At 48.8% G+C, this 15,047-nt stretch overlaps 1 protein-coding gene across 2 annotated transcripts in view; it reads right to left on the bottom strand.

Moving 5' to 3' along the window:
* The window catches only part of TMEM134 (transmembrane protein 134), an 89,578-nt gene extending 87,454 nt beyond the window's left edge, over window positions 1-2,124 (bottom strand). The window contains exons 1-2 of one of the 2 annotated variants that reach the window (XM_078659277.1): window positions 1,181-2,124; window positions 20-1,071 (exon numbers count right to left, since the gene is read on the bottom strand). In XM_078659277.1, the coding sequence (XP_078515403.1) occupies window positions 20-208 (189 nt within the window). In that variant the 5' untranslated portion in view covers window positions 209-1,071; window positions 1,181-2,124. Of the gene's footprint in view, window positions 1-19 lie in introns of both variants that reach the window. The other variant, XM_078659285.1, reaches the window with a different exon arrangement.
* Window positions 2,125-15,047: the final 12,923 nt, after the last annotated feature.

Raw genomic sequence — 15,047 nt, 5'->3', positions numbered from 1 at the left:
TGCACCGGTGGAACTGTACCTGGTACTTGAGCCGACTCTGCTTCTCGATATCCTCAGACTCCTCCTTCCCCAAGCCAAGGTTCGCTTTGCGGTCGAAGTGCAGGCTGCCAAACCGTGGGGTGCCAACGCCCCCCGGCTCACTTCTTTCCTCCACAGACAGCTCAAAGGCATCGTCGATGCTGAACTCTGGTCTTCCTTTCGCAGACATCAGTGGAAGTGTGGGGGGACACTGTTAGAGTGTGAGGAAGGAAGGAAGGAAGGATCACCCCTAAATGTCCTGGCACGACCCTACTAGTCGTTCAGCAACCTAACTATAGAAGAAAGACTACGCTGCCCAATCTAACTTGAAAAGAAAGAATAACTGGATGAATCTACTTAGAGCAGACTCACAGATGAATCTACCAAAAGAACTCATATCATCCTGAGGAACCCCATTAGAGAAGAAAGACTCCACTGGGGAATCTCGCTGCAGAAGACAGACTACGAGGAGGTGTCAACCTGGATGAGACCTACCTGATGAATCTACCTGAAGAACCCTGCCACAGGAGGAACAGTAACCTGGGCACCCTACTATTGGAACAAAGACACCCTTTAAAACTACCCTGCTTGACGAGTGTACTCCTTGAAATTAAAAGAAATCTCACTAGAGAAGAAAGACTCTCCTGGAGGACACAATGAGAGACTCCTTGAGGATATATACCCAAAGAAGAAAGACTCCAATGAGGAATCTCCCATATAATAAAGAAACCTCAAAGGAGCCTTACTAAAGAAGAACTACTCCACGGAGGAACCCATAGAAAGAGTGAGAGGCCCCTGAGAAATCCCACTAAAAAAGAAAGACTAGGCTGGAGACCCTAACTGAGGGTTCTGTCCAGAGAAAGCTTCCCCTGGCCCCTACCCAGAGGAGAAAATGTCTCCCTGAAGAACTACCTAGAGAAGAAAGCTGCCGGGGGAATCTACCTATAGAAAAAAAGGATCTACCCAGAGGTGAGGGGTCCCTGAGGAATTTACCACGAGAAAAAGGCTTCCTGATTAATCTATCTAGAGAAGAAAGCTGCCTGGGGAATCTACCTACAGAAAAAAGGATCTACCCAGAGGTAAAGGTCCCTGAGGAATTTACCACGACAAAAAGTCCCCCTGAATAATCTACCTAGAGAAGAAAGCTACCTGGGAAATCTACCTACAGAAAAAAGGACCCCTAATGGATCTTCTCAGAGGAATGGGGTCACTGAGGGATTTACCTACAGAAAAAAAGGATCTACCCAGAGGTGAGGGGTCCCTGAGGAATTTACCACGAGAAAAAGGCTTCCTGATTAATCTACCTAGAGAAGAAAGCTGCCTGGGGAATCTACCTACAGAAAAAAGGATCTACCCAGAGGTAAAGGTCCCTGAGGAATTTACCACGACAAAAAGGCTTCCTGATTAATCTACCTAGAGAAGAAAGCTGCCTGGGAATCTACCTACAGAAAAAATGACCCCTAATGGATCTTCTCAGAGGAATGGGGTCCCTGAGAAATCTACCTACAGACAAAAAGCTCCTTGAAGAATCTACCTTCAGAAAGAAGCTCTCCAATGACTCTACCCCCAGAAAAGGCCTACTGAGGGGTCTCAGTGGATCACCTAGAATAGAAAGACCTCTGCCCACCTCCCACTTCTCCTCAGCCAAGGGAGCCCCATCTCTATCCTGGGCAGCGGGGGTGACAACAGCTGTGCGGGGGGGGGGGGGGCACCTTCCACCCACCCAGGCGTGAGAAAGAGTCTGGAGGCTCCGGGGCAGCCAATCAGAAGCGGCCAAGGCGCGTCGGGCTGGGGGGGGAGGCAGGGGTGAAGTTTGTTCTTCTTCCAAGAGCCTCTTCTCCGCTCAGGGGGTGTTGTCGTGTTTGGGGGGTGTGAGGGTCAGCTGGGGTGCCGCTTCCCCCGTCCCTCCTCTTTCCTTGTTTATTGTTTCTTCTCTTGTAACTTTGTTGCCTCTGAGCTGTCATCGGCAGCGAGTCAACCTCCTCCTCCTCCTCTTCGTCGCCTTCTTCAGGGAACAAGCACAACAGCTTGTCAAAAGAAGCCCCGAGCCTGGGGGTGGATGGGTGTGGCAGGGACTGCCCCGGGTCAGGCGGAAGCAGCGCCCACATCTGTCCCATCAGCTGCCCCAGCCCCGCAGGCACACGCCCCGGGTAGTTCACTCAGTCACCGCGTACTGCGCCTAGAAGCTCCTCTAATTAAAGAATAAAAAGTTACCGGAACTACCAAGATGGCGCTGGTTGTTGACATCTGGGACCTGCAGGCCAGGGCCAGCCAGACGTTCATGTGCCCAATGTCGATGGAGTGGCAATAAACTGGGAAATAGTTGTAGCTATTTACAGCGCTTGGATGTGCCAAAATCAGTTATCAGGGCGTAGATTAAGGGGGCTGTTTGGTGTTTGACACCCCCCAAATGTATTCTTTGTTGGATCTGGGAGCCCTGAGTCGGGTCGTCTATGCTTTTGTGGGTCCTCGTTTGAATAAAAGGTTTTAACCCGTTATAATCAGTGTTTTAAATGGAAAACTGGAAGTGAGTGCAGGTACTCTGTACCAGAGTACATGCATGTTTCTGAGAAGTGCCGGTACTCTCCAATTAAAAGTATAGCATTTCTCTTGAGAAGTGCCGGTACACCCCCTCTCAAAATAAAAAATAACCATAAAAAGTGCCTGTACTCAGTACCAGACAGAACTAGCCCATTTAAAGCACTGGTTATAATTTGTGTTTGTATCAGTAACTTAGACAGGGGCTTACCTACTGCAAATCCGTATTAAACTTGTTCCTCTTGGTAACAGTGCATCCCAAACCTTGCTCGTTCCTCCACCCTTCGGCATACTGTTTTCTAGTCGGAAAATGTATGATTCACGCCCCTGAATCTACGCCCCTGTTGGTTATAGTGTACATCGTATACAAACAAGCCATTTAATTGTGATGAATTTGATGACGCGAGTGCTCCTGATTCAGCTCTTCAGGGGGATATTTACTGGTGGAGCGTGGTGCAGCTCCAAAATAGCTAACAACGTGCTTCGTCAGTTTAAAAACGCACGGATGTGCAGTATTCACAAGAATGCGGCACACCCCTGCGTTTCTCCTACCGTTGGCTCTTAATCTATCTGACTAACGCCATCGCGGGTCCCCTTGCACCAGAGTGAAAGGGTGTCTGCATTGCAGAGAATGATTGTTTATGTGCAGGAAAGTGTCCTGTCGTGCACATAAACAATCTTAAATAGCGATTTGTAATTTTTGTGTGCTGCTCTGTGCAGCACATATAGAAGTTGCAACTCGTCATTTTTAAGTTTCACCCTGGCCGTAGCAACTGCGTAGCAGTTGCTCCGCCCACGGCGAAATCTTATGTCCTAGATATGGGGCTTTGGTTCCGCCTCTGTCTTCCATTGGCTAGCTCCGTAAATGGAGGCTAGCCATTGGAAGACATCAGCGTCAATCACTTTCTCCCTGTGAAAACGCGATTCGGGGGCGTTTCCGTGTCTTTTTTTAAGTACCGCCCTCTCCTCTTCCCATTGGCTGGAATTTTACCTTCCAGCCAATGGGAAGGGGAGAGCACGAAAAACACGCCCCTGAATCCCTACACGCACTCCCATCCCACCCCCGTCCATTCATTCCCCTGTCCTCGCCCTCCCTCTCTCCCTTGTTTTTTTTAGTCGTCTCTCTCCCGCCCGCCCACTGTCCGTGCCTCCTCCCTCCCGCCCACTGTCCGTGTTCGATGCTGTCCAACCTGGTTTCTTAACATCTTGTTTATCCCCCTCCCTCCCGTTGTCCTACCTTCTCCCTCCCGCCCGCCTGCCCACTGTCCGTGCCACCTCCCTCCCGCCCGCCCACTGTATGTTTTCGATGCTGTGATTCCCCCGCCCTCCCTCCCGTTGTCCTGCCTTCTCCCTCCCGCCCGCCCGCTCTCCGTGCCACCTCCCTCCCGCCCTCCCACTGTCTGTGTTCGATGCTGTGAGGAAGGCCCTGCCAAGCTGCTCAGGTACAGACTCGGCTGTCATAGCCCGGGGGGGGGGGGGGTTTGGGGGGGGGACAAGTTGGGGCTGTTGTTTTTCCATGTCTTAAAGTTTTAGAGAGTTTGAATCCGCCAGACAGCAGATGCGTGTTATTTTAAACTCACTTCCTCCTCCCCGCCCCGCCTTCAGCATTGACACGGCGCTGGTCCCTCCTCCCGCCTCCTCGTGGTGGTTCGTGTGGGCCCCAGAGGGGAACTGCTGCTGCTTCAGACTCAGGGCTGCGACCGGCCTCGAAGCTGCGGCTGACTGACTGACGCCGGCCTCTGCCTGGCTTTAAGAAGCAAGGGAAGGCGCATCGCTGTCTCTGTGTCTATAAAAGTGAGTTATTTCACTGGCTCGTACGTTGATATTTGTCTTGCAATCTCGTTACGCTTTATGATTTCCTCTTCCCCCTCTAAATCACAGAATCACACAGCCTGGACGAGTTACCCACGCCCTTAAGAGTTTGGGGGCTCGTCTTGCCCCCAACTCCATTACTGAATGGCTCCACTATCCCTCCCGAACGGAGGGGCTTCTCCTCTTCTAGAATGTTAGTCTTTATGTCTGAGCAGTTTATCGTGCCTGAATTGCCTTTTCATTTTGGCATTTTCATTTCCGTTTATTCTTTTGTATGTTGTAAGAGTACATGTACTACAATACAAAGTAACCTGGACTATACAGTTTACTCCCACATGCAAATTGGTAAACACAGAGACCCGATGACCTAAAGCGATGAATTAAAAAAAAATCCCTTTTTATCACTGCTTTTCTTGTCTGCAGTTGAAGTGTTAGAAAACAATTTCGCCTTTTAATCGCGACGCCCGCCGGCGCCTTGTTGTGACTGGTATCTTCATGGTTTTGAGATCGCAGTCATTTCGGGCCACGTTGTGGGTTGCCTTTTCTGTGCACGTGAGTGCTGTTTCGTTTGCTTGCAGTGTGAGGAACTGGATTTTTTAAATGTAAACTGTGCTTTCGCTAGTCTAAGCAGACGAATGCCACTTGTTTACTTTGCTTCACACGTCATGTGCCTGCAGTTTGACATACACTTTTTATTTGCATTTTTTTTTCATAAGTGAATGCAATTTGGTTGTGATATGGCCTTACACATATTCTGGAAATAACTATATTTGAACGCTGCCAGTTAAATTATGTGTACATTGAATCAATTGGAAGAAAGTGTTTATAGAAAGGGAGTATGGAATCCGAGAGAACTGACTTTTAACACATTTACAGAAGTGTGGCTGGGAGAGGAAGGTCTGCGTGATTTGCTATTTATTTATACACCCACTTCCTTTGTTTGACACTTTACTTGAAGTTTGAGAGTTGCACTGAATTTATTAGTGGATTCTGCGTGCTTCATCGTACCAGCAAGTGAAATGGAAGGCGTGGTTAAGGATCATCAATGTTGATTGATAGAAATGACGATTCACTCGTGCATACCAAGCTATCGAGATTGCGTCTAGGCCCAGAAGCCCAACCAGAGTTCATTAAAGGAAGGGTAAAGCCTTCAGTGGCTTCATTAAGGTGGCATTTGTTGATACTTATAAGAGCGGTGGTAGGCACTTTCAAGTAATTGGACCTTCCTGGCTCCTTCATTCCACTCTTGCGCAACAGTGGAATCTGGGCTCTCATTACTGAGTAATGTTAGAGGGGTACATATATGAGGGCCGGTATTAATGAATCTTACAGCTTAGGTACTCTGTAAACTCAAACTTTGCATTATGCACGTCAGTTCAGATCTATTTTGTTCCACAATCTGTTGAAAGTGGATGTCTTAATCACCATTGGATATGGGACTGTATATTACGTTTCCCCTAGAGCAACGGGACTCACACTTTTTGTACATAAATACAAATTTTGTCATTTACAATGCCAATAGCTCTAACTTTTCTAAAGGCGAAACCGTTGCATTGTAAATGCTTGTTAAATGATTGTTAATGATTGTCAATATTCAGAAAGGAAAACCTTCCTACACATGAACAATCACTAATGGCGATTTGCTGTTTCTATGTGTGCAGCATAATGCATAATTCTGGGAAAGCAAACCTAAACGCGGTAAACGAGACACATCAGGAACTCGCATACACTTTTTTGTCGTTAACATAACGACTAGGCTCTCGTGTTTTCTTATGAGGATAATCAGTGCTTTAAATGGGCCGGTACTCACCGGTACTGAGTACCGGCACTGCTCAGTTTAATCCCCCTGAGTACCTGAACTTATTTTTCGGGAAAGGAGAGTACCGGTACGCCCTGAAATACGGGTACATGCAACAGATCGTGCTTATTGAGGTGCCGCTCTGGCTGGCAACAGCCTGTGTATTTCTGTGCTGGGGGACTCCTGCAGTGTTAGGTTCTCATCAGGCGCGCAAGCCCATTGGGATCAAAGGGCTTCAGACACCCCCCCCCCCCTGTCGTGTGTGTCAGCCCGGGTGAGACGCTTCCAGAGAGCAATCACAACCGCACCCGAGCACTTCACAGGTCTTTAAAAGACCAATTGCTTTTTAAGGAGGTTTTGTTGTTTTCGCCCCTTCTTAGATCCCTTGCAGCTCCACTCTGCATACTGCTGGAAGAATCAGCCCAGTACACGATCGCATTCTAGACAGAAGGCCTCGTCGATATACTTAGGCGGGCCACATGTTGGGATATTTAGGTACCGCCTGAGGGGCTGCTCTGTGTTATTTTTCTGGTTTAAAGAGCAATGACGACTTCTGATGTGGGATGCTGGAGTGGGTGGGTGGGGGGAGAGGTGAGGGAATTGGGCAGGGCCCAAACCTGCTGGACACTTCACATGGGCCATGTCCATGACTATGGTTAATGTGCTAACATCCCGGAATGTATGTGGTCTCAAAGGATACCCAAAAATATACAGAGTGTTATCCTATCTTAAACGGTATCAGGCCTGCATAGTTATGTAGCTGGAAACACACCTTTTGTAGAACGAGGTAGAAAAGCTAGGTCATTTGTAAGGTGCTACATACTCTAACCATAGGAGAGGGGTAGGGACGTGGTTGGCGCCAGGTGTCCTCCTTGCTAGGTGAACGGTACATGCAGACCCCATATGGCAGCAACAATTAGATGTTTGGAGACAGGAGACATCATCCCCAGAGAGACAAAGTGTTCTCATAATATCCGCCTGTACACAGGGGATATAATCGTATAGATTATGTGTTGGGGAAGACAAAAGATTTGGACTGGTATGCTTCCTCAGCCAACCTAAATAGATATTTGTCAGACCACTCACCTCTAATCCCGACTCTCTACGCTGGGTGGATTAGACTGAAAATCCTGTTGTGGAAATTGTGAATGAATGTGCCTGACGGGTGGTGCTTTTCGCACATACATTAAGGGGTACACTCTGCATTTTTTCTGTGCAAACGGGTATACCACAGTGACTAGAGCAGTGGAATATGAGGCTTAAAAGGTTGCGCTGCAAAGAGAGGGCATGGCCTGAGTGGCTGGAGTACGAAGACAACTAGAACGAGAATTAACGGACCTAGAGAAGAAACAAGTGAGTCTGGGGAATCGCCCTACGGCGAGCCGGATGGGCCTAGGCAATTATTGAACACCGCCAGACGGGTGGTGGATGTAAAGGCAAGGCTGGACAAATACGCGCACACACTCAGTACTGACAGAGGGTGACAGATCCGGATAACTGCTGGCATGCTTGGTGAACAGGGAGAAGCCCCATATGTGTAAACTATCCCTACAGGCATGGCTTTAAGTCTGAGCACCGGCAGTATTTTGGAATGGAAAGTTTTAGACCACTATCAAGGACAATGCAAGGACAACAGGAATACTCAATTGAAGTGTTTTTGCATCATCATGTCTCGCCCCGCCTCTAACCCCGCCCACTAGCCACGCCCCTAGCTCAATTTGATGAGTACCTGCACTTATTTTTCCCCATTTAAAGCACTGAGGATAATGATGTGATAATGGTGTGACTTATTTTCACATCTTACCACGTGCGGTTCTACATGATTACCCTTTTCGGCTGGACAACCACTATTTTCACTTGGTCCTAGAACATGCAGTCTTTGCTGACTATATTGAATACTGTTGTCGCACAAAATACACCTAAATGGCAATCTGAACATACAGAATCCCTTTGCCCCTCATCGGACCTACAGCTCTTACTTTAATAGGTGAAAACCAATTACTTAGGACACATCTAGTCTTCTTTCAACTCCAGGATTTTGGAGCATCTTCTAAACTAATCACTTTTTGGGCTGACGAGTTAATATAGCGTTTGAATTTGGCAACTTCAGACCAAGAAATAGTTTTTGTATCATTGAAGAAGTCACCATGTGACATAATACGTGTCGACTGTCTTTGCCTGTTTTCAAATACATGTTTACTGACCACAATCTTCTGGCTTCTGTCTTCAATTTTTGACACAATGTTGATCGAACATCAAGTATTGTGAAGGCTTCAAATTGTTTTCTGTTGGACAACCTATTGAGTGCTTTGGTACTTTGACATATTATGTTCACACAGAGGAACTTTAGACCCTTAGTGTTGTCCACATTTTTCTTTTTGATTTAAAAAGATTTTATTAGAGAATTTTTTGTAGGTACAGTACAGATATGGTGAAGGCAATATTGTTGTAGGTGTACGCCGGTGGGGTTACAATTGGCGTCACTCATTCTGGCTCGCTTACGCAAACGACTGATCTACATTGTATAGGCTATGCGTATTACGACTTGGCCTTGTTCGTATATTGCCCTCCTAGGAAGAAAAAGAAAAAGGTCGGAAAGGAGAAATAGAGTAGCGGACATTGCTATTGGCGCCTCTTGCTAAGTGCCAACTCACTGGAGTACACCTCGTGTGTGTGTGGGGAGTGTGTTAAGGTGTTTGTCTTTGTGATTAGTCTATGGTGGCTTATGTGATCCCAGATAGTTGTCCAGGGTGTGCCACATCTCACCCTTCGTGGTAGAGTTGGGAGTGTGTTTTGATGTTATGTTATCTGCTCCTTTAAGGAAGGTGATCCAGTTAAACCCGCTTTTGAAGGATGCCTTCCCTGTGTCTTTCCAGTTTGCCAGGATTGTTTTGACTGCAGCTGTTAGTAGGATGTCTATTAGCTCGCTGTCGCTCTTAGACTGTGTTTCTTGAGTCATGAAGGCTGCGACTACCCCTACGAAGTCTGTTTGCAGTGGGAATCCCATTATGCTATTTATGAAGTCTCTTATTTTGTTCCATAATGTTTTGACTTTGAGGCAGTGAAAGAGAAGGTGAGCTAAGTCACCTTTTTGATGGTGGCAGTTCCAGCATAGGTCGTTGTCTCGGATCCCTGTGGCTGCTAGTCTGGCCGGAGTCCAGTATGCTTTGTGTAGGAGCCAGTATTTTGTTTGTGCTAGTATTGGGGTGACTTTGTTTGTGCTTACTGAGTTCCACAGGCAAATTTTTTCCCTGTCATTGAAGCACCTGTTTTGTTGCCCTTCCCAGTACTCTAGTGTCTTGCCGTTTAGCTTTGTTGAGTTTGGGCTTAGCAGTTTGTACAGCTGCGACATTTGGTGGCTGTACTGGTGTAGGGTGAGACGGAGGACCTGTGTCCAGTGCTTCCTTTGCTAAGGGGTTAGTAGTGGAAGATAGAGAGTCGGACCCTTTGTATAAGGTTTTAAGGGAAGGTTTTATTTGTCGATATGATTTTCTTCTTTGACTGGTAATCCTCTCTCTCGCAAATGCAGCCGGGTCGAAGGCGGACTTCCTGACAGGATCCAGCTTGCTATGGAGGCTGATCTCAGCTTGTCCCGTCGGTTCCGGTGTCGTAGGGAAAAAGGAAAGAGAGGGAGGTGTTAGGTCAGGGTATGGGACCACGGTTTGTAGTAAGGACCAGGGGTGAAGGAAACCTGTGCTCTAGTGCGTATCTACAGTCTGTGCGGGAGAGTGCTCGTGAGGAAAGGGAAAAGGTTTTATGACTTTACACGGGGCTGTACAACAAGTTACTCGGTAGGTTGGGCCCGACGTCCCACCCAGCCTGCCACTCTGCCCCGTACCTGTTGGAGCCACGCTCCTCCCGTGGAAACGTGGCGGGGCGATGCGTGGAAACGTTGGCCTCCTGGCTTCTCCAATTCGGCTCCGGCCTCTCGAGTCTCACTCCTCTCGCTCTCCTCACGCTCTCCGCTGCAATGGTCACCTCTCACCTCCAGGGAAACGCCATTCCCTGCTTCCTTGTTCCGGCCTTCTTTTGACGCCCTCGTGACGTTTGTGAAGGGCGGAGCTACGTCATCTGAGTACTCCCAGTTAAAGGGCCCATGCATCTGGTTGTCACCGTCCGGCCAACAGTGTTCAGTGGTTGCCCACTCTGGGTTATAGAGATCAGGTGGCTGTTGAGAGGGAACGGAAGTAGGTAAAAGGGGGGTGGCGGACCACCAGTCTGCTTCATTGTTCGATTCCTCCCCTGCCCTGTCACACACCTCCCCCCCTGGATTCTCCCGATCAGGGAGAGGAAACACTCGGGACAGAAAGTCTGCGTTCCCATTTTCTGTCCCTTTTCTGTGGACCACCGAAAAGGAGTAGGGCTGTAATGACAGGAACCATCAGAGGACACTGGGATTATGACTGCTGTTCTGGTGCATCCATCGCAATGGGGCGTGATCTGTATGAAGGATGAATGGTCTCCCCTCTAGGTAGTATTGAAGTTTATCAACTGCCCACTTAATGGCTAAACCCTCCCGTTCAATGGTAGAGTACCTGCTTTCTCGGGGAAACAATTTCCTGCTTATATACAAGACCGGGTGTTCCATCCCATCCGTACCCATTTGGGACACGACAGCCCCAATCCCCAAGTTAGAGGTATCGGTGGCAAGGAGAAAAGGTTTGATGAAATCTGGTGACATTAGGACAGGGGCTGTAGTCATGGTGGTTTTGAGAACCCTGAAGGCGTTCAAGGCTTCTTGAGTCGGTTGGGCGAAGTCTCGAGGTTTCCCCTCTTTTTTTAGAAGATCGGTCAGGGGAGCGGCTACCTCCGCGAACCTGGGTATAAAACGACGGTAATAGCCTATCAGTCCCAAGAAGGCTCTCAAGTCTCTTTTAGTCGTAGGAAAGGGGATCTTGTCAATTGCTTTTACCTTCTCACTTTGTGGTTCTATGGTTCCCTCTCCTAAGACATATCCTAGGTAGTTGACACACGTGAATGCAGCCCTAGATTTCTTGGCGTTTACATGCAATCCTGCCTGCTTGAGGGCTGTTAGGATGGTCCTTAGGTGGTGTAGGTGTTCCTCCCAGCTGTGACTATAAATAACAATGTCATCCAGATACGCTGAACTGAAAGACATATATGGACTTAGGACAGTGTTCATGAGGCGCTGGAAGGTCGCCGGGGCCCCCGTGGAGGTCAAAGGGAAGGACTGTGAATTCATACAATCCGTCATCCGTGACGAAAGCGGTTTTCGTCCGGTCTTCTTCACGAAGGGGCACCTGCCAATACCCCTTCGTGAGGTATAGGGTGGTGATGTACATGGCGTCTCCGATCTTCTCTATTAATTCGTCCACCCGAGGAATGGGGTAGGTGTCGAAGTTGGATATCGCATTCAAAGCCCTGAAATCCATACAAAAGCGTTTGGATCCGTCGGGTTTTGGGATCATAACGATCGGGGAGGACCAGTTACTCTTTGATGGTCGGATTACCCCTAGGTCTAGCATATCGTGTACTTCTTTACAAATAATTACAGTGACTACAAGCGGCAGGGTGACTCTAAGGGTGACTCAAAAAGGGGTATTATCTACAATGCACCTAATGTGCTACAGGGGTTGTTCTCGGGCACTCACACGCTCCACCGCAACTCTCCTGTGAGTTGCGGCCGCTCCCCAGCCACCTCCTGCGGACTCCACCAGTCCTCGCTCCACTCGTCTTCTTCCTCAGTCGCCTTCTCCGTCACCGCTCCGGTCTGGTTCTCCTGCCACGAGATCGTAGATCCGACGTTCGTCTGGTCACTGCTTCCGGCTTTTCCAGTGCCCGGGTCAGAGTTAGAGGAGGGACTTCCGAGGTCGTGGTGGTGTGCTTCCGGGGAGAGGTCGCTCCTGATTGGTTCCTGGAAAAGAGGACAGAGGGGTGGGGTTCTGATCGGTAAGGATGTTTCTAGGGACGCATCGGGATCGGCTTCCATTAGGGGTGAATGTCCGTAGAGACGTGGCCCAAGCGAGGTAGGGGACGGTGCCGCATCACATCCCCTTCCCCTAGCTGTCCTTCTTGTACGGGTTTGGGTTATGGGGTATCGGGAGAGGTAATCAGTGTTACCTTGTTCTGTCCCTTTTCTATGTATGGTTTGAAACCGATACGGTTGTAAAGCCAGAAACCAGCAGAGGACCCGGTCATTGTGCCCTTTGTTTCGGGCCATCCACTCCAAAGGGGCATGGTCCGTATATATAAGGAACTCCCGTCCTTCCAGATAGTACCGTAGGCTCTCAACAGCCCACTTGATGGCAAGGGCTTCTTTTTCCACGACTGCATAGTTCATTTCCCTGGGATATAGTTTTTGACTTAGATACAGTATAGGTCTCTCGTTCCCGTTTTTGTCTTTCTGGGAAAGAACCGCGCCTAGGCCCTGGTCTGAGGCATCAGTTTGCAAGATGAAGGGCCGGGAATAGTCCGGGCTTATCAACACAGGTTTGGATGTCAAGGCAGTCTTGAGTCTGTTAAAGGCTTGCCATAGTGCAGGTGTGGGATTTTTCAGGGTGACATCTGTCTTTGCTGTTTTCTTTAATAGATCTGTGAGTGGGGCAGCGCTCTGTGAGAAATTGGGGATAAACCTTCGGTAATATCCTAGAAGGCCTAAGAATGCTCGGAGGTCTTTTCGGGACTGGGGAAAAGGAAGGGATTGGATGGCCTCAATTGTTTTTTTCTTGTGGTCGGATGACCCCTTCACCTAGGAGGAAACCAAGGTACTTTACTGTTTGGGCCGCCAGGGTAGTTTTTGCGGGGTTGATGGTAAAACCGAAGGTTCCTAGGGATGTGACTACGTTGCGTAAGTGGTCAAGGTGTTCTTCCCAGCTATTGCTGTAGATGACGATGTCATCGAGGTATGCTCCAGCATATTGGGAATGGGGTCTCAGGATGTGATTCATAGCCCTTTGGAAGGTTGCTGGTGCCCCGTGGAGGCCAAACGGCAACACGGTAAATTGGAACAACCCCTCTGGGGTGGAAAAGGCTGTCTTTTTTTATCCTGTTCCTTTAGGGGTATCTGCCAGTAGCCTTTGCAAAGGTCGAGGGTGGATATGTATCTGGCTTTCCCAATTTTTTCGACCATCTCGTCTACGCGTGGTAGGGGGTATGTTGCAGATGATTGGTCGAGGGCCACGGCCGTGAGGTGGTTTGGTTGCAGCCACTCTGTATGCTTTGTCGACTTCGAATTGTCGGTCGAATTTGATGCCTGTTAGTAGTGGAATCAGTTCTTCTATTAAGTTTGTGCAAGAGCCGGGCTTGTCCTCTTCTCCTTCGGGGATTCCTAGCACTCTTATGTTCCCCCTTCTGTTGCGGTCTTCTTGGTCTGCTAGCTGCTTCTGTATGAGGCCTTTGCAATGGAGTGTAGGCATTTGTTCGATTGCGCATTGTCGTCTTCTATGTTGCTGATGCGCTTCTCCGTAGCGTCGATCCTGCAGTTTGTTTTATGTTGATCCACCCTCATGGCTGCTAATTCCAGTTGCATATTGTCTATTGTCTGTTTCGTTGATTTGCCTAGCTCATTGCCTTCGTTGATTTTTCGTTGATTTTTTTGAGGATCAAGTCTAGGGTTATCTCGCTTTTTTGTTTTTGAGGCGAATCGGGAATGTCTTTCCTGTATTTCTTGATGTCATTGGTTAGTTTACTGTCGTGTCCCGCCATCGCTGCAAATCCTCTGCTGACCTGATAGGACACTATTCTTCCGTCTTTCTGTTGAGTGCTAAGGGGGTTTGAAGGTGCCTTTTTTGTAATTGGCTCTCCTTTGTCCGTGTCTTGGCGGCTCAGCCTGAACCTGCTTGGTTCCCTGATGGTTCTGGTTCTGGTCTTTGCTCCTGCCAGGTCTTCTCTTGTGAATCCGCCCTTCCTTTGTTGTTTCCTTGCTTCCTTTGTGGAAGACGATGATGGGAGGCTTAGGTTGCAGTTTACACCGTTTGGTTAGTTGGCTTCCCGCCTTGCACTTGTTGCTTGCTCTTTGCAGTTGATGGTGCCCTGTTTTCCTTTTTGAGCTTATAAGATATACTTCGCAGTTCCTTTATTTGGTGGTTTGGCGCTGCGGTCGTCGCTCGTTGTGTTGTGGTACACCTATGATAGTTGCGTCTATTGCAGCACCCCGCCGGTTCCCTCTATTATCCCAGCGTGGTTCAAAATGGTGCTGCCCTTTGGAGCCCTTTTGGTTTCGTTTTGTGTCCGATATAGCAGTCTCTCTTCGCTTGCTTGGATTCCCGCTGGGGCTGCTGTGTTTGTTGTGACCGCCTGCTTAATTCCCTTCCCGGCTTGACCGGGTGTTTGTATGGAAGTCCCCAATCTCTGTGCGTCGCTCGCTGTTTGTGGGGTGGGTCTATGATTCAAAATGGCCACAACTACACGCGCTTTCACTTTCCACCTCTTCATGTGTTGCGCGATTTCAAGTTTCGCGTTCTGTGTCGTCTCACACGCGTAGCTGCTGCTGCTTCTCTTTGCTCGGCGGCAGTGCTAATTTTCTGGCTGTACCCTCAGCGGACTACCTTGTTATTGGCGTTCGCACTACGCTTGTCTCTCGCAACAGCAGTGCTCAGGATGGGACGGGGTGGTCTTTAAGATGGCGGCCCCCAGTCGTACTTTCGCTTTCTCTCTAGTTTCGGTTTTGTACTGCGTCCACTGTGCCACTTCAGCTCTATATATCACTCTATGGCACTGTGAAGGGGCGGTTGTCGCGGGCTGAAATAGCAGGCAAGGAGGCCGTATGTAGTGGGCTATGCTGGTTTATTAAAGCACACAAAATGTCCGATAACAACTGGAAGTACGGCTCCGGGGAGGGGAGTCGGGTCTTGTCCTTCCGTCGGGAGGGTCACGGTCCGGTCCTTCTTTCTTTGTCCGGATCCCGTCTGGTTGGCCTTCG

Source organism: Lissotriton helveticus, chromosome 1_1 (assembly GCF_964261635.1).
Source record: "Lissotriton helveticus chromosome 1_1, aLisHel1.1, whole genome shotgun sequence".
Classification (NCBI taxonomy): domain Eukaryota; kingdom Metazoa; phylum Chordata; class Amphibia; order Caudata; family Salamandridae; genus Lissotriton; species Lissotriton helveticus.
The sequence above is the reverse complement of the archived record's forward strand: the minus strand, read 5'-3'. Positions and strand labels throughout refer to the sequence as shown.